The following is an 18,472-nucleotide window of genomic DNA, read 5'->3' on the forward strand; positions in this document are numbered from 1 at the left end:
TAACACCCCTACTAATTAAGAACCTATCAAACTCCACATAAAATATACCCAAGGAACTGACCTCCATAGCCACCTGTCGCAATAAATTCCACAGATCACCACCCTCTGGCTAAAGAAATTCCTCCTTATCTCTGTTCTGAAGGGACCTTGTATTCCATGGCTATGCCCTCTGGTCCTAAGCTCTTTCACTATGGGAAACATCTTCTCCACTTGTACTGTATCCAGACCTTTCAATTTTCGGTACTTTTCAATGAGATCCTCCTCTCTTTCCCCACCCCACCATTATAAATTTGAAGTTAGATGTGAGCCGCCTTTTGGTTTGACCTGAAGAGACCTGGAAGTCATTCATTTGTGTGTGCTTGCCTGTGTAATGAGTCATTTTAAAATGTTATCTGGATATTTGTCCAAAGTTTTCTTTAACTGCAGCTCATAGGAATGAAATTCTACTGTCTTCATACAGTGAAGCTTTCCTTTTGCCTCCCCTCAAAGATCTCACTGTTGCTCAAGTGATAGTAAGTACAGTCTTTAAATGCTGTGTGTAGAAGTTAACTCATAAGTAGCTGTAATTTTGCCAGCCTTGCCAGTTCAAGGGAAACCTAATAGCCTCACTTCTGTGTGTCAGTGCCAAAATTGTAGGCTGACCTTGAGAACTCAGTCACTGAAAATTTAAATTTATTACTCTGACCGCAGAGTGCAGGAAGAATGTCTGGCATTCAGCGTCCACTGTTAAGGTTTGTTTCTAAGCAATAAATAACTGGGAAGGAAACTTATGCATGCTCTTGGAGATTTGTGGACATATTTTTGAATCCTTTCTTTGAAAAGGGGGCAGCACAGTAACACAATTAGTTAGAGTCAGTGACCCAGGTTTGATTCCGCTGCTGTCTGCAACGAGTTTGTACATTTCCCCCTTTATATATATATTTTTTTTTTTTTCGGTTATACCAATATCTTGTTCGGGCCTTTCTCTTTCCCCGCTTCTCCCATCGTCCGTTGTTTCTAGAATTGTGTGGCACAGAAATGGCCTCGATGCCCATAATTTGGGGGGTGGGTTGCAGGGAGTAATTACCAGTGAAGTAATTTCTTTACTGATTTAAGGCTTTTGGACTTGCAGCTTTTTCATAAAACATTTCTTTTTCCTTTCAGTCCATCCCATGCGGACTAACATCTTGTCTAGTTTTGAGAGTTCTAGGTTGGCTGATGAAGCCCTTGCAGTTTCTGCAGACTGACAAGTGGGCAACATGTTCCTTTCACTCTGTGTGCTCCCCTTGTTGAGCCTCGAGCTGCTCAGACTTCTCCATTCTTTCAAGATTTTGAGAGCATATTTATTGCTTTATTTTTCTGTCCTAGAAATACTTTGTGATGGTGTCAGGGTTGAGTGCTTGTGGTTATTTGAGGAGAATTTAAAATGTCTGCTCTAAATTGTCTAGACCTCAAACACAGAGAACGTTGGAGATCACTGCTACTTGGTGGACCTTGAGCTCAGTGCCAAATTTGACATCCTCAGTCTTGTGATAGTTGTCATCCGTTATCTGTAGGTTATAGTGGGATATTACAGATGGTGATATTTTTTGTTATCAAGGTTAGCCTTTGCTGAATGCTATTTCCCTTGAAACCTTGAAATTGAAAGCAATTATGTTTTGTAACACGCAGAAGATGCTGGAAGAACGTAGCAGAGCAGGTCAGGCAGCATCTATGAAGAGAAATAAACAGTGCTGCCAGAGGTGGTTGTAGATTCAGATACTTTAGAGACACTTAAGAGTTGGGCACATGGATGAAAGAAAAATAGAGGGCTATGCAGGAGTGATGAGTTAGATTGTTCTTAGAGTGGGTTAAAGGGGAGGCACAATGCACCGTGCTGTAGTATTCTATGTTTCCAATGTTATAGCTATGAGCACTGAAGACTTGAAAATCTTGTGGGCAAAGCTGTTAAATTCTAATAACCGCTTCATGCTATGATCTGGTTTTCCCTACTCATAAGTAGAGAATCCATCACAGTGAATGTTCTCATTCTGGTGTTCTCATCCCTTTCCCTAGTTGTTTCTTGAGTACCTGCAGTACCTGTACGTGAAGCAATGCCAAACGTTTGACACCATACTTCCAGGAGAGAGGATTCCCACAACTGCTCAGGTACACAAAAAAACCTTTCGGTCTATTCCATGTTCTGCATTTAAATTAGCGAGTGTTAATTCAGCTTTGTGTAACTTAAACTATTGCATTTTTTTAGCCAATAACCACCTAAATACCTTGAATTCTTTACACTGGATGTTAATTGCAGTGCCAGCACCTACTGTCTGTCCCTAATTGTTTACAATGAGGATCGGCAATCAGATTTCTTTGCCAGGTCCATTTACATGTGTTAGAAATTTGCTATGTTGTGTTGGCAACACGTAACAAAAAAACATTCAACAATTATAGAAAAATAAAGTTAGATGTTAAAGTACAGAAATTGAATTAAATGTGCATAAATATTCGCATGTATTAAGGTTTAAAGTGTTTGCAGTGCAATGACAGGTTATAGAGGGGGTGGAGTGGCTAACTAGAAAGGTTGATCAGACTAACTGCCTAGGGGGAAGAAACTTTTAAGATGGCATGAAGTTTTTGTTTTAGTAACCCTATAGTGCTTTCCAGAGGGAGCTTTTGGAAAAGGCATTTTACAGGGTAGGTAGTGTCCACAATGATTTTATTGTTGTCTGCTTCTTTGTCCTGCAGTGATGGTAGACTGCAGCCAAAGTTTGCTGTAATGTTTGTATACTGTGAGAGGATGCTGCACCAACCCGTACAGTACTGGCTGCCGTGAGGATGCTTTCTGTAATGGCAGCAGGCAACTGCCGCAAGAAATGCATCCTCTGCCGAGCCTTTTTTTGTCTGTGAAGGAGATGTGGTTCTCGCACAAGGTCCTGCAGAGTGATGATGCCCAGAAAGCTGAATATTGAAACAGTGGTAACCATTGTCGATGAGTGAGTGGAGAGGAGACCCATTTCTCCTGAAGTCGATATGTATCTCCACAGTTTTGAGGGCATTCAGTTTCAAGTTGTCAAAAGGAGTCCCTGCCCAGACCAGGTGTTTGAAGTAACCACATTGTTGTGGGTTTGATGTCAGTCACAGGCAGGATGTGTATAATATTGACACATGTCATGTACCAGATGGGTATTTGTGACATTCCTGAAGTTTATTGGTTATCATTACTGAATAAAGTGTAAAATAATTTTCTCTCTGCCATTGAAAACTTGAAAAACTAAAACCTGTAAATATCTGTCTGCTGGTTGTTCTCGTCAGAAGGAAGGGTATCTGTAATCTCAACTTAATTGTGCATTTTAACATCAACAATAAAATGCTTTAAGCCACAGTGAGTTTAAGAAGTTTGAATAAGTATATAGATGGGAGGGGTATGGAGTGGTGTAACTAGAATGGTTTATCAGATTAACTGCGTCGGGGAAGAAACTTATAAGATTGTGCCCATCACTCTGCCTGTTCTCCATCTCCCTCTGGTGCTTCCCCCCCCCCCCCCACCTTTCTTTCTCCCTAGGCCTCCCGTCCCATGATCCTTTCCCTTCTCCAGCTCTGTATCACTTTCACAAATCACCTTTCCAGCTCTTAGCTTCATCCCACCCCCTCGGGTCTTCTCCTATCATTTCGCATTTCCCCCTCCCCCCACTACTTTCAAATCTCTTAGTATCTCTCCTTTCAGTTAGTCCTGATGAAGGGTCTTTGCCCGAAATGTCAACAGTGCTTCTCTTTATAGATGCTGCCTGGCCTGCTGTGTTCCACCAGCATTTTGTGTGTTATAAGATTGTGTGATTGTTTTAATAGCCCAATAGTGCTTTCCAGAAGGGATCTTTTGGGAAAGGCAGTTTGCAGGGTGGGTAATGTCCTCAATTATTTTTGCAGTCTGCAGATGCTTTTTGCTGTTTGCTGTCCAGGTGCAAGTCAGTGGGACTAGGCAGAATTACAGTTTGGCATGGACAAGATGGGCCAAAGGGCCTGTTTTATGCTATAGCTCTGTGATTACATGATTGGAATGTAAACCAGTACATGGTGAAATAGCCTTGGTGTATTGAAGGGAAAGATGAATAAAGAGGAAGACATTCTGACTGTTATATCTGTAGGGTTTGTTCCTATTTTCTGTTCAAATCGTAATGCTGTAGATTAAATAATTCATAATGCATGTCTATATAATTTGTATGTAGTAATAAATAACTACATAAATGTGTTAGGACTGTGGATATATGCTTCATTCTGTCTCAGAGTCTCATTTTAAATGTCTCTTGCATCTTTTTTTGCCAAAAAAGTGGCCAGGCTGTTTAATTGTTGCCCAAGCTGTGAGATAACATTTAATACAGCTCTAAGCATCCTCATCAAAAGACAAATCAAACCTGCAGGTGCTAGAAATGTAAAATAAAAAACAATTACATTGGCTGCCCGAGAAGCTGACTGTTTGGAATATAATTGTGTTTGAGAAAGCTTGGTAAAATGATAGGAATTATAAGCATTTTGTGGTGGTGAGCAGTTCACTTATGGACAATCCTTTCAGGTCTTGGACTGGTTAAATCTGCTATTGGATGCTCACTTTACATTACTGGTGATGACATCAGAGGCACACGAGCTGCTTAAAAAATTTAACAGCTTCATCACTTACCAGGTAAGGTTAAGTGTGTATTGACATTACGTTATCTCTTCGGGTCATTATTTTATTTTGAGATTAGCCTGAGTGCTTCACTGTAGAGTTATGAATCCTTTGTTTTTGTCCCTAGGAATTCATTAGGTTCTGTAGCCATTGGGTTGGAATATTAAATTTGAATCCTGGGAGCCAAGGCCTGGGGTGTCCCAATATCATTTTTTTTTACTTGATTTACCACCCTTATTTTTCCAATTCTTTGAAACACATCTCGTGCTTTACTGTTCACACCATTGTCAAACAACTTTGCAATTCATCTTTGAAAGAATATTGAACTCAACAGCAGCTAGGGATGGGTCTCCCATGTTGTTAATGTTTTTAACCTTTCTTAAATCTTAATCTGTGGTTTGTTGACCAGGTGGGAACAAACTATTAATCGTTACTTTTATAACTCCACCGGTCGCCTCACCTTCCACCTTCTGCAAAATCTTATCACTGGTTTTTATCAGATTTGTACACTGGGTACAGTTCTTTAATAGTTTTCTATCGTTGGGTGGCCAAAGCTTTACACAACACTCAGCAGACCTTGTACAGATTTTTTTAAATCCATCTCTACAGATAAACCAGATATTAATTGTGATGTCTATGCAGGCTTGTGTATTTGTACTATTACTGTAACTCTGTAGTGAACTTTTATCCTTGTATATCTCAGTGCATTTATATTCCCTCCTCTGGATATATCCAGATTATTTTTAGATCAGAATCCCCAAACTATACCAAACACCACTTACTATGTCTTTCATGCTGAAAAAATTCTTTTGCTCTGCTCCACTCCACTCTGTCCTCTCCATCCTCTTTGCCATTGCACTCCCTTCATTTCACAGACCTTTATCTCTCCCTTGAGTATCTTGGTTGAACTGAATAAAACTACTGTTCTGAAACTCCTATAGACTGAATCCTGATCCCTTTCAGTCCACATCTTCAGGAATTCCATGGGAATTTCTTAACCAACCTAATTTGTATTTGTGGAAAATCGTTAACATAAAGAAGCTGGGGAAAATATTAGGTTAGACAGATGGCTTTGGATGCAGAATCATCTCTCAATATTCGCAATGTGAACTGTTTCAGTGCTGGTTTTGTCTTAGAAATTGAGGGAAGTCCCATATTATTGCAATATTTGAACATTTTGTTCAAAAGCACAACCAGGGATGCCTGAATGTAAGAATGCTTATACATGCTGCACACCAGACTCACTGGTTACTAATAATTTCTGACATTTAACTTCCCTCTACAACAGGTGAGGTTTTACTCTGAGCTGAACAAGATCGAGGAAAGCCTACAGCAACTACAGAAAGTGAAACCGCAAAATGATGGACTATATTCTATTGAAGTGATCAAAATTTGTTAATTAATCTTATTCAAATAACTGTAATGTACTTGTTTTGGGTTGTATTTATGATGTGTGGAAATAGTAATTTTCTTATGTTCTACTACTTTTGGAATTAAAATTATACTTTGTGTATTCCTGTTCATGTCATTCATTGAATTGTTGCCAGATATTATCATCACCAATGTCCAGGTCTCAGTCCGTAATTGGCAAATAGGACTATGGATACGTATCTGCTTTGAGATATTTCTGTAGTTAGGTAGTGTAGTGACTGATTTTCTACCCAACAAGATCCCATAAATATAAATTAGTCAAGTGCTGTTTTGAGCTGTTTATGTTATCTAGGATATTTGGAATGACAGTGCTTGTTCTACAGAAGTGGAATTTGAGGGCCTTTCTTGAGCAGGAATACTGGATCTCAAGGCCTGCCCAAGAGAGACGTCATCAGGCCAGCACACTCTCAGGTTTATGAGAACATGCGACCTGATTTCTGAATCTCAGCCTTGGACGGAACCAAACCCACACCATTGATCCAACAAAGGGGAATTACACTGGCTGGAGGTGTGTCTCCCATCTCCAAACAGGCCAAGTTCCCAATTATGAATAAAGTAAAACCTTTAAGACTTGCTGGCATCTGTTGCATCTGCAATGTATCTTGTTATGGGCTTCAACTGAAGTATGAGAGGCATTTGTCTTGTGTGCACCAAGGCCAAACATGGATCCTGTCTGTTCTTTTCATCACAATACCGAAGCTGGCAGTCTTTGGTTTCCAATTTACTTACTGCATGAAGGCAGCCTTTGCAAATGCAGTGTGACCACAATTGTCACTTTCCATTATGTCCACTTTGACCCTCTTGCAGATTGCTGTCAATCACTCATCCAGGACTACTGTCATCCTGTTTCTGTTAGTCCCAACACTTACACTATCTTCTCTCCAGGTCATGAAGTCCTCTGTATGTGGAGATGCAATGCAGAATAAGCCCTTCCAGCCAAAGAGCCAGACCATCCAACAACATGACTGTTTAATCCTGGCCTAATCACAGGAAAATTTACAATGACCAATTAACCTACTAACCTTTGGACTGTGGGAGGGAACCGAAGCACTTGGAGGAAACCAATACATTCATTGAGAGGATGTACAAACTCCTTACAGATGGTGTTGGAATTGAACTCCGAACACTGTCCCAAGCTGTTCATAGTACTATGCTAACATGGCTCCCTTGGTTTGTTTAAACTGCTTTCCATTTGTCACTAATATTACCAATGGATGTGTTTTCACACAGTGAACAGTGACAAATTCTACTTGTCTTGTGTGACATCAACTACAGGACTTGGAATTTTATTTAATAGCAAACCTTTGAGCCAAAATTTTCCAATTCAAATTTGCTACAGCTGATAGTAAACTATTTTGCTTCACTCCAAAAGTTTACAGCCAGTGTATTTTGCTTGAAATAGCATTGGCCTAAAATTGTTGATCAGTCTCACAGCAATTGCCTCACACGAGAGGTCACTGAGGCTAATCTCATGGCCTGTTAAAGGAAAACAATGGACTTACAGCAAATGGCCTCCACGATGATAAAGAAATGAACCAAGGACTGTATAATTCTGTACCGCATTTGAGCAGTCAGTCTAAATATTTCACACAACATACACAAAATGCTGGTGGAACACAGCAGGCCAGGCAGCATCTATAAGGAGAAGCACTGTCGACGTTTTGGGCCGAGACCCATCAAATTTTGCAGTAATCTTTGTGATTAATCCTACCATTTCCCACTGCACCTCCAATGATGGTAGCCTCAATGGAATATAATTCCATTAGCCCACCTCTCACCCAATTATACCAATGTGACCTTTTAAAGCTGAGATGAGGAAGAATCTAGCCAGAGAATGGTGAATCTCGAATTCTGTGCCACAGGTGGCTGTGGAGACCAAGTCTGCTTGTATATTTAAGGCAGAGGATGATAGATTCTTGATTGGGCAGGGCATGAAAGGATACGGGGAGAAGGCAGGAGATTGCGGCTGAGAGCGCTGTGATGAAATGGTGGAGCAGACTCGATGGGCCAAATAGCCTAACTCTGCTCCCAGGTCTTATGGTCTCGAGGTCTAAGCTACATCTCTGGAATATGGGAGGAAGCCAGAGCACCTGAAAAACCCACATGGTCACAAGAAGAACGTACAAACTCCTTACAAACAGTAACAGGAATTGAACCTGGGTCACTGGCGCTATAATAGTGTTGGTCTAACCCCTTTGGTAAAATTCAATCATGCTACCAGTCCAACTAATTAGAAAACTGAAGCAGATTCAATTTTTAACCTTAGTAATTATTCCATGTAGATTTCAGAAAGAAGAACTAATCATCTACCTTCACCCTTTCTCACCTCACTGTTTATTTCCAAACACCATTCAGTCCCTGTTAATTTCCATCCTGGCCTTGTTCCCAACATTTTATCAGTCATTATCTGAATGCAAGTACTGTAAATGAACAAATACCTTGACGTCCTCAAAAGGAAATAATAAGAACTGGATAATGATTGAAAGTAAAATTTTGACAGCTAATGGGGAAAGAGGAGGACGTGACATACTCCTCCCTTCTCCCATCGGACAGGAGAAGCAAAAACCCAAATGCATGTACAGCAGGCTCAAGGACAAATTCTCTCTCACTGTTATCACACTATTGAACTCTGGACCTCACAATCTGCCTCACTGTTGTGTTACTCCTTGTCGTTTGCTGGCACTACACTTTCTCTTTACTCTGCATTCTGTTACTCTCCCTTGTAAAACAGCTCAATACACTGATATGAAATGATTTGTCTATATGGCATTCAAAACAAAGTTTTTTTTCCCACTGTGCCTCAATATATGTGACAATAATAAACCAATTCCGATGCTTCTATCAAAGAACTCCATTCTGAATTTTACTTTCTACCTTTTGGGGATATTTTACTCCTGCACAGTGCCTGAGAACATAAGGAAGTGGTAAGGATAAGGAGATTTGGAAAGAGGATCTGAAGAATGTTTTTTGCCTGCAGGATGGTTGAATTCTGAATGCCCTGTGGTGAAAGCAGGTAGTCTGTTAGACTGAAAAGGCATAGGACCCACTTCTGGAGTATGAGTTTAATATAGATAAGTACCTGAATTAAGGTTGCTGCTTGATAAAACCCTGGTTAGACCACACTTGTTCAGTTCTGGTCATCTTATCATAGGAAGGATGTGGAAATGTTAGCAAGGGTGCAGAGGAGATTTAACAGGATGCTGCCTGGATAAGAAAATAAGTCTTATGAGGAAAGATTAAGCAAGCTAGGGATTTCTTCCCTGTAGGGTGAATGAAGATGAGAGGTGACTAGAAAGAAGCCTAAATAAAGCGGACAACAGTGCCTTCCCACCCCCGGGGTGGCAATGGCTAATACCAGAGGGCATTCTTTCAAGGTGATTGGAGGAAAATGTAGGTTGTGTGTCACAAATTGGTTTGTTACACAGAGACTGGTGGGTGTATGGAACACCCTGCCTGGGGTAGTGGTAGAGGCAGATACATTAGGGACATTTAAGAGACTCTTACATGTGCATAACGATGAAAGAAAAATGGACGGCTATGTAGGAGAAAGGGTTAAATTGGTTGGGAGTAGATTAGAGGGTCAACACAGCATTGTGGGCCAAAGGGCCTGTACTGTGCTTTAATGTTCTATGATCACTGATGTGGGCACAGTGTACAAGGAGCATTTTCTGAGCTGCGTGATGACATGACACTTGGTCATAGAGGACATCTTCTTTGAAAACACCAGTGAGTTTTAGATCAGCAAATATCTTTAACTGCTTTGGTGATCTTGACAGCAGCAGTTGATAATTGTCTTGTTGAGTGTCCTTGTGGAAAAGCCCACACACCGGAGTTCTGGGTTAGTTAGCTGTTCAGAATGAACAGCAATGAATACCCCTCGCCTCTCACTGCAGACTGTCCTGACAATATCAGAGTCTGGTCGTTGTCACTGAATTAAATTATATGAAATTGGTTCAGTACAGTGCAAAAAAAAATCCTATAAACTACAAAGTAAATATTGAAAATGTAAAGAATAGGTTCATGGACTTCTGAAATCTGATGGTGGAGAGGGAGAATCTGTTACAAAGAAGATAAGTAATATTTGAATTTCCAATACATTTATCACAAGGGCAGCATGCAGCGGACCCAACATTCCAAACCTGACAAACTATCTGATAAAAAAGGTCATGTCACTAAGCAAATCATCAAGAACCCCCATCATTCAAGCCATGTTCTCTTTTCACCACTACCATCAGGTAGGGGTTACAGGAACCTTGGGTCCCACACCACCAGGTTCAGGAACCGTTGTTACCCTTCAACTATCAGGCTCTTGTACCAATGTGGATAACTTCATTCACTTCAACTCTGAACTGATTCCACAACCTGTATACTCACTTTCAAGGACTCTGCAACTCATGTTCTCAGTATTATTTATTTAGTTTTTGATTATTTGCATGATATATCTTCTTTTACACATTGGTTGTTTGTCAGCCTTTGTTAGGTATAGTCTTTCATAAATTAGTTTCCCATAACTGCAAGAAAATGAATCTCAGGGTCATATATTGCTTTGATAATACATTTACTTTGATTGATTGTGGCCTGGCCCTTCCTGTCAGTGCTGCTCTCCAAATCTACAGGACATGACAAACAGGGATTTGCAATATATTTTTTGTATGACTGTTTTCTACTATCTTATTTGTGCCTTGTGCTGTGTATGACTGTCGGTACTGTGTTTTGCACCTTGGCCCCAGAGGAACACAGTTTCATTTGGCCGTATTCATGTGTGGTTGAATGACAACTAAACTTTGGAATCACATTTAATATCAGTGGCATATGGCATGAAGTTTGTTTTGCTGCAGCAGTACATTTCAATACATAGTAAAAACTAAATTGCAGTAAGTTTATATAAAAAGAAAATTACATTAAGTAGTCTATTGCAAAAGGAGAGGAAAACCAGAATTTGAACTTGTGCTTGAGCTTTCTGAAATGTATTGAATTATTCTGCCAGATGTCTTTGACAGCCTGCTCACAAAACCACTACCCTGGATCTACCTCCTCTTCCAGCAGGATTTTGATACGTCTGTGCACACCAATGATTAATGATCAACAGTGTCCTTCTGGACAAGTTTTTAAATGAGGGATGGTTGGAGCAAAACGGTCTTACTAAAAGGAATATTCTGAGGCAAAATATTCTTCACAACTCTGAGGAAAGGATGGGACCCTTGGTGCTTACACCTGGGGTCAATGCACAGATGGATGCACGCACACACATGATAACATGAGGAGCACATTGGACACATCTCTCCATCACCTTCGATGTCACATCCCTGTGCCTCAAAAAAAAGGGTGGCATTAAGAACCCTCACTACCTGGGCCTTACCCTCTTCTCATTACTATCATGGAAGAGGTACAAGAGGCTAAAGATGCACACTCAATGTTTTAGGAAGAGCTTCTTCCTCTCCACTATCAGATTTCTGAACAGACCATTATCCTATGAACACTATCTCACTGTTCCTGGTTTGCTCAATTTATGTAATTTTTCATTGTAACATAGTCATTTGTAATGTCTTGCACTGTACTGCTGCCACAAAACACGAAATTTGACAATGTGTCAGTGACAATAAATCTAATTCTGAGATGCAGTTAGAAATTTACTTGCTACAGTATCACAGGCGTCAGATAAACACAAATTATACACATTTTCACAAGCAAGAACACTATTAGAATATTAAAAAGGTCAATTTTAGTGCGAAGTGATCAAACTCTTACTGAACTGCAGAGACGAGGTTAGTTCAAGAACCAAATATTGAAATGAAGTAGTTGTTCTTGACCCAGCTGGTTGTAGCGGTAAAAACTAAGGCAAAATCAAAACCATCTCCGCTGATCTGCGACAAAGTTGTGTACTTGCATGCCGCACCCTCAGTTCGAATTAAACTATTTTCCCAAAGAGTCAGATTCTGTATCTCGATCTTTTATTAGTATTATCGAGCGTTATCTCAACGGTCAGCAAATATATAACCACCACCGGTGCCAAGCCACAAATTGCCACGAAATAAACAAGAATACGTAACTTTTCCCTTTCGCTTTTACCACACCCCCACTAATGGGATTAATTGCCATAATAAGCGCGCGACACGTAATACATGGCTTCTATCTTGGCGTTGGACTTTCAGTCCGATGGTAGTTATGCTGCCAAACATCACTAATTTGTTTTTACTCCATTGATTGCTGAACGGATCACCGATAACACAGTTTATGTGCAAACTGCAGGCCAATAGTCAGAGATGCTGTCTGATCTGCTGATTACTTACAACCTTCTCTTCTTCTTAAATTATAGGTAAGAATACGATGCAACAAACTCACTTTACAAACCACTGTTTAGTATAATCACAGATATTTACATAAATTTTCCTAGATAAGTTTGCCTTCAATTGCTGCGGTCGTCGTAAATGATGTTGCTATTTATTACGAAACGGGTAGGGGGCAGTCTTCAAATTGTACACGGTAATTTTGAACCATTTCAATGGCTTATCCAGAAATGCGACATTTTAACACAGTTATTACCACTGCTTTAATTATTCTAGCACTTTAAGATGTTCCATATATCTGTAAACTGAAAGAATCTAAAATATCAAAGGTTCAGTTCAGTGGCTGTGGAGCCGACATGAGGAAGAAAGTTCGTAATTGTGAGAAGACCTCGACATTTTCTGCAGATCCGGGTGATGAAATCGTCGAGTCTTCTCTTTGTTCAAATTTCGGTGTCGAGATCGCAGGTGATCGTGTGTTGATTATCGTTTAGTGAAAAGGAACGGGGACGGAATGTATCAGGAAATGTAACAAAAACAGTTGTTGCGTAGTCGGCAGGATTCGAACCTGCGCGGGGAGACCCCAATGGATTTCTAGTCCATCGCCTTAACCACTCGGCCACGACTACCGACAAGAACGTCTCTTCGCGTGCCGGTTGTTGTAGCTGTGGAACGTCGTGATGTCTGATTTCCGGTGTCCCAGTGATGTTGCAATTGGCGTGGCGGGGTCATGCCAGGTCATTCATTCATTCAGTCAGCCCCGCCGTCGCCTCCAAGTGAACCCTTCTCTGCCTTCAGTGTTTTCTTACTCCAAGTCTGTGCACATTTTGTAGCAACCAAATCGGTTAGACTTTTAGAAATTGCATTGACTTTTTAAAATCATTATTTACTCGATCATGGTAAACTGACAAAAGAAATGTTATCAAAATGAATTTATAAAACTCTAAACATCACTGGATGTACGTTTTCTGTCTGCGAAAGTCGCGCCGAGCAATTACCGGGATAATGACCCAGAAATTAATTATAAAGTCTGCGATTGTTTCATGTCGGGGACGCTTCATGATTTTGCCCTCTTTATCAAATGACCTCAATTTCCAGCACACAAGAAAACAAAACAAAAGCTTTGTGATGCAGTACCCATTCTTCGTTTTCCTGTTGACAACGATAATCGCTGTTAGTTGGAAAATTAACGAAAAGTAATTAAACAGTTAAAAACAAATCCGACTATAACTTCATATTTTGTCAAATTATGCTGCATTTTCAAATGATTTTTCAGTAAACTTTAATGGCATGAAAATTCTGAAACTTCTGAACCTGGTGATCATTGAAAATTTGTGACACAGAAACAGGCTGTTTGCCGTAACTGTGAGAGCAGCCCTGTCGAATCTCACCGTCCAGCAGTGGGTCACCGCCCTTCGATTTCACGTCCCATTGCCTTTCCAATGTAATGAGGGGCTTGTCTCTCCCACGCTGTAAGGTGGCGGGTTTCTGACTGCAAGCGAAAAATAAATTCTCTTTTTCTTTTCTAACCCTTCTACCAATTATTTTACATCCCTTCCATTTCTTTGATTTTTGATTCCTCGTAATTGAAATGTGCCCTATTTCAAAGTTCAAAAGGTAAATGTATTTACTAACCCGAGACTTGTTTTCTTGCAAATAGTAAACAAGACATCCTATAGAATCAATGAAAAACTGCACACAAAGACCGACGGGTAATCAACGCGCAAAAGAGGGCAGAATGGAAAAATAATTATTTTAGGAAAAATAAATGCAGAGAACGTGAATTGTAAAGTCCTTGAAGGTGTGGTGATTGAAGATGTCCATGCTGGTTCAGCAATCTGGTGGGTCCTATGCTACTTAATCCTGTCATGATTTTATACACCCGAATTAAGCATTGAAAATACTTCGTGGAAATTTTGTATCAACGACCATTATTCACCCATCCTGAAAGTTTACTGTGCTCTTTATCTCTACAGGCACCTGCCTGACTTGCTACAATTTTCCTTTGAAGTATTATGAAAATAACAATCAGTGAGATGTTTAGGGAGAACTCATCACTCAGTATGTGAGTGAGCCTTACCTACTGCGCCTCATTGAATAAACCAGGAAGGCCGTAGGTTCAGCCTTGCCCTGCTTTAACTAAATTACATTGGCAAAAAAAACTGTCCACCTGGTTACAGAAATAACTAGCAGCTATCCAGCTGAGGCACTGGAACGTTGTCAGTGTCCATGAGACTGGAAGCTGCTGATAAGAAGAGAAAAAATGGGGGAAAACAAATAATGATTGCAAAATCAAAATAACTTTTCAATTCCATCATTCCAAAATGATAGCTCAATAAAAGTGGCACCAAATTCATTATATTTATATTTTAGAAATAAACTTTATGCATACTGTATTAAATACCCAGTAAGTACAGCTGGAACATATCTTTCGCTGCAATTAACATACATCAATCGTTTCTCTTACATTGCATCAACATGTCACAACCACGGATTCAGCAGCGCAGTAGTTACAGCAATTGTGCTTGTGAATGTGCACATCAGCTAATTATTATTTAATCATGATAGTATTTAACTCCATACTTGTCGTTGTAGTGCTTGTCGCAACTTGGACAGAGCACAGCAATGCTTCGCTGCCTGTTCGCATTCAGCCTTCCCTGAGAAATTGGACTGTCGAGTCAACTGACTCCGAAGACTAGCGGGATTCGTTTAATGTTTAGATGTTCTTTTCAGCCGCACTGCAGGTTTCGTTTTCCATTTGAGAGTTTCAGCTAATGGCCCTGTCTGACCTGGCTTTTATTGTTTTATTTTCCCCTTTAACACTGTTCGCATTAAAGTCTGTGAACTATCGACCAGCTTCAGTGTCTCTCACTCCGCACTTGGGCCACATCCGAACCTGGTGACACAACGATACTCATATTTCCTCTTTGGTTATTGATTAGTAAGGTTTGCTCGCTCTCTGGGGATCGATTCAGAGTGGAGAGTTCTGGTTGAGGTTCGGTGTGTGACAAGGCTGTGCTCAGGAGACCCTGATGGTTAAGGTTCGTTTCCTCACAGCCAAGTGCACTTCTGGACTTGGTTAAACGGGGATCTATCCGAGCAGAAAATAAGAACTTACCAATGGCAGACAGGAAAGGGGCTTTCCATCAACACTATTCTTCCACCTTCAGGCTTCGCCACTCATTCCCCCTCGCCCACTCATCCCGGGCTTTGTGGACGATCGATGGACAGACCTGAGTAAATGACGTATTGGGTTGTAAGTCCTCTCTGCAGAACTGTTTTGATGTTGTCTCTGTGCAAACACTCGTATCAGATGGGATTTGCATGCATGGGATGCATGGGACCTTTGCTGGGATGTTCCACATATTCTGCACTAATGCAGCTAACTGGGATTAATATATCTAATTAACAATATTGTCTGAAGTTGAGTACGCAGCTTTAAGTCAACACTACAATAATAAGCAGCTTTCTTCCCCCTCCTTTTCTCTTTTTCCATTCCTCGTTTTGGCTCCCCTCTCACCCTTCTCTTTTCCTCACATTCCCCTGACCTCCCTCTGGGGCCCCTCCCTCCTTCCTTTCTTCCATGGTCCTCCCTCCTCTGCTGTCAAATTCCTTCTACTTATCAACTTCCAGCTTCTCACTTCATTCCCCTCTCCCCCTCACTTGCCTTCTATCTCAGGGGGTCCCCAACCTGGGGTCCGTGGACCCCTTGGTCAATGGTAGGGAGACACAGCATAAAAACGGTTGGGAACCCCGGTTCCAGCTTGTACTCCTTCCCATCACCCCATCTTCCTATTCTGGCTTCTTCCCCCTTCCTTTCTAGTCCTGATGAAAGGTCTCGGCCTGAAACGATGACTGCTTTTTTCCCCTCCATAGATGCTACCTGACCTGCTGAGTTCATGCAGAACTTCATGCGTGTTACTTAGGGGGTTCCACAGGATCTGTATCTATTCCATTCCATGGCATCATACATTTAAACTACACATTAAAATATGATACCAAAATTTCCCCTGTGGACAGCAGTGCGGTAGGAAGCCTCAACCCGACAGAGGGTTGGGGTCGGGACAATTGGGTAAAAAGTAGCAAATGAGATTTAGTTGCAAAAAAATGAAGGAATATTCAGTACAGGTGGGGTGAGGGTGGGGGGGGGCAGATATTCAGTAGCCACAGAGGAATAGAGAGATTCATAGGGTCATACAACATGGAAAGGACCATTTGGCCCAACTGGTCCATGCCAACCAAGATGGCATAATTTACCAGTGTTTGACCATGACCTAAACCTTGCCCATCTACATACCTGTCCAACAGACACTGAAGTCTATCTCCACAGGTAGCAAAAAAAAAAAACAGCTGGAGGAACTCAGCAGGTCAGGTAAAATCTGTGGAGGCAAAGTAATAGTTGAAATTTTGGACTGAAACCCTGCGTCAGGATCTTTAAACGTAGGAGTGGATATGATGGCACATCTGAGGGAGGTTAAGCTAGTTCAAAGTTATTTATTATCAGACTACATAAATGCAAGGATGTAATGCTAAGGCTGGATGGTGAGGCCTCACTTGGAGTGTTGTCAGAAGTTTTGGAGAAAAGATTGAGCTGACATTGGAGAGGGTTCAGTAGCGGTTCACCAGAATGATTCCAGAAATGAAAGGGTTACCATATGGGCAGCCATTGATGGCTCTGGGCCTGCACACTCTGGAATTTAGAAGAATGGAGGGGGGGTGAGATCTCATTGAAACCTGTCAAATGTTGAAAGCCTTGATAGAGTGGAGGCGAAGAAGCTGGTTCCTTTGGTGGGGGAGTCGAGGATCAGAGGGTAGAGCCTCAAAATAGAGGGATGCCCATTTAGAACAGACAGAACAGCCAAACGCTGGTGAATCTGTGGAATTTGTTGCCACAGGCGACTGAGGAGGCCTGTGGGTGCATCTAAGGTGGAGCTTGATAGATTCTTGATTTGACAGGGTGTGAAAGGTTATGGGGAGAAGGCTGAGAGGGAAATGGACCAGCCATGATGAAATAGTGGAGCAGACTCGATGGGCCAAATGGCCTAATTATGCGCCTATATGGTGTGTATACTATTCCTGAATCTTTTTTTCCCTTGTTATAAGCTTCTAAGCTGTAGTTGAGGACTGAATACATCTGTACCAAAGACAAATTTATTAGACAGACAGCACAGTAACGGGCCTTTTCTGTCCAATGAACCCACACGGCCCAATTACACTCCTGTGACCAATGATCCTACTAACTGGTAGATCCATGGTACGTGGATGGAAACTGGGCACCCAGAAGGAAACCCACATGGTCACAGGGAGAAGGAGTGCTGATCGCCACGTTGTAAGCTGTTGCACTATCCGCTACGCTACCATGCAACCCATCTAGTGGGGAGGTTAGGTTGATCGTGGAGTAGACTTATACCCTCAGTGGCCACTTTATTCAACATCTTCTGTATCTCCTGTACCTAATGATGTGGCCACTGATTGTATGCTTGTGCTGTTCTATGCTGTAGCCCGCCCACCTCAAGGTTCGACATGTTATGTATTCAAAGATGCTCTTCTGCACACCACTGTTGTAATGTATCATTCTTTGAGTTACAGTTGCCCTCCAGTCAGCTTGAACCAGTCTGGCCTTTCACCTCCGACCTCTCTCATTAACAAGGCATGTATGCCCAATGAACTGCGGCTCACTATATATTTTTTTTCGCTTCTTGTACCATTCTCTAAATTTTAGAGACTGTTGTATGTGAAGATCTCAGTTTATGAGACACTCTAAACCACCCCATCTAGCACCAACAATCACTCCATGGTCAAAGTCACTTAGATCACATTCCTTTCCCATTCTGGTGTTTAGTCTCAACAACTGAATCTCTTGACCATGTCTGCTTGCTTTTATGCATTGAGTTGCTGCCACACGATTGGCTGATTAGGTTGTTGCATTAATAAGCAGGTGTTCAAGTCTACCTAATACTGAGTGTTTTGGTTAGTGCAACATCTTGGGCTGACCAGCCTCAATTGTCGTCTACTTTTTCCAAACTTTTTTTTTTTGATTTCTATCATGATTCTTGTTGGAAATTTAAGTTATTTGCTGCTTCAGACTTTTTTTTTGGCAATAACGAGCATTCTGAATTCGACCTTCTCTAAT

The 18,472-nt window shown here is 41.2% G+C and overlaps 1 protein-coding gene and 1 non-coding gene across 2 annotated transcripts in view; one reads left to right on the plus strand and one right to left on the minus strand.

Moving 5' to 3' along the window:
- Positions 1-6,137, plus strand: part of nol11 (nucleolar protein 11) — a 40,586-nt gene extending 34,449 nt beyond the window's left edge. The window contains exons 15-18 of the mRNA XM_059948290.1: positions 434-512; positions 2,035-2,127; positions 4,532-4,639; positions 5,913-6,137. Of these exons, the coding sequence (XP_059804273.1) occupies positions 434-512; positions 2,035-2,127; positions 4,532-4,639; positions 5,913-6,023 (391 nt within the window). The 3' untranslated portion in view covers positions 6,024-6,137. The remainder of the gene's footprint in view (positions 1-433; positions 513-2,034; positions 2,128-4,531; positions 4,640-5,912) is intronic.
- A 6,749-nt stretch (positions 6,138-12,886) lies between these two features.
- Positions 12,887-12,968, minus strand: trnas-aga (transfer RNA serine (anticodon AGA)). Its single transcript has one exon. It is a non-coding gene; the product is annotated as a tRNA-Ser (tRNA).
- Positions 12,969-18,472: the final 5,504 nt, after the last annotated feature.

Source organism: Hypanus sabinus, chromosome 23 (assembly GCF_030144855.1).
Source record: "Hypanus sabinus isolate sHypSab1 chromosome 23, sHypSab1.hap1, whole genome shotgun sequence".
Lineage (NCBI taxonomy): Eukaryota > Metazoa > Chordata > Chondrichthyes > Myliobatiformes > Dasyatidae > Hypanus > Hypanus sabinus.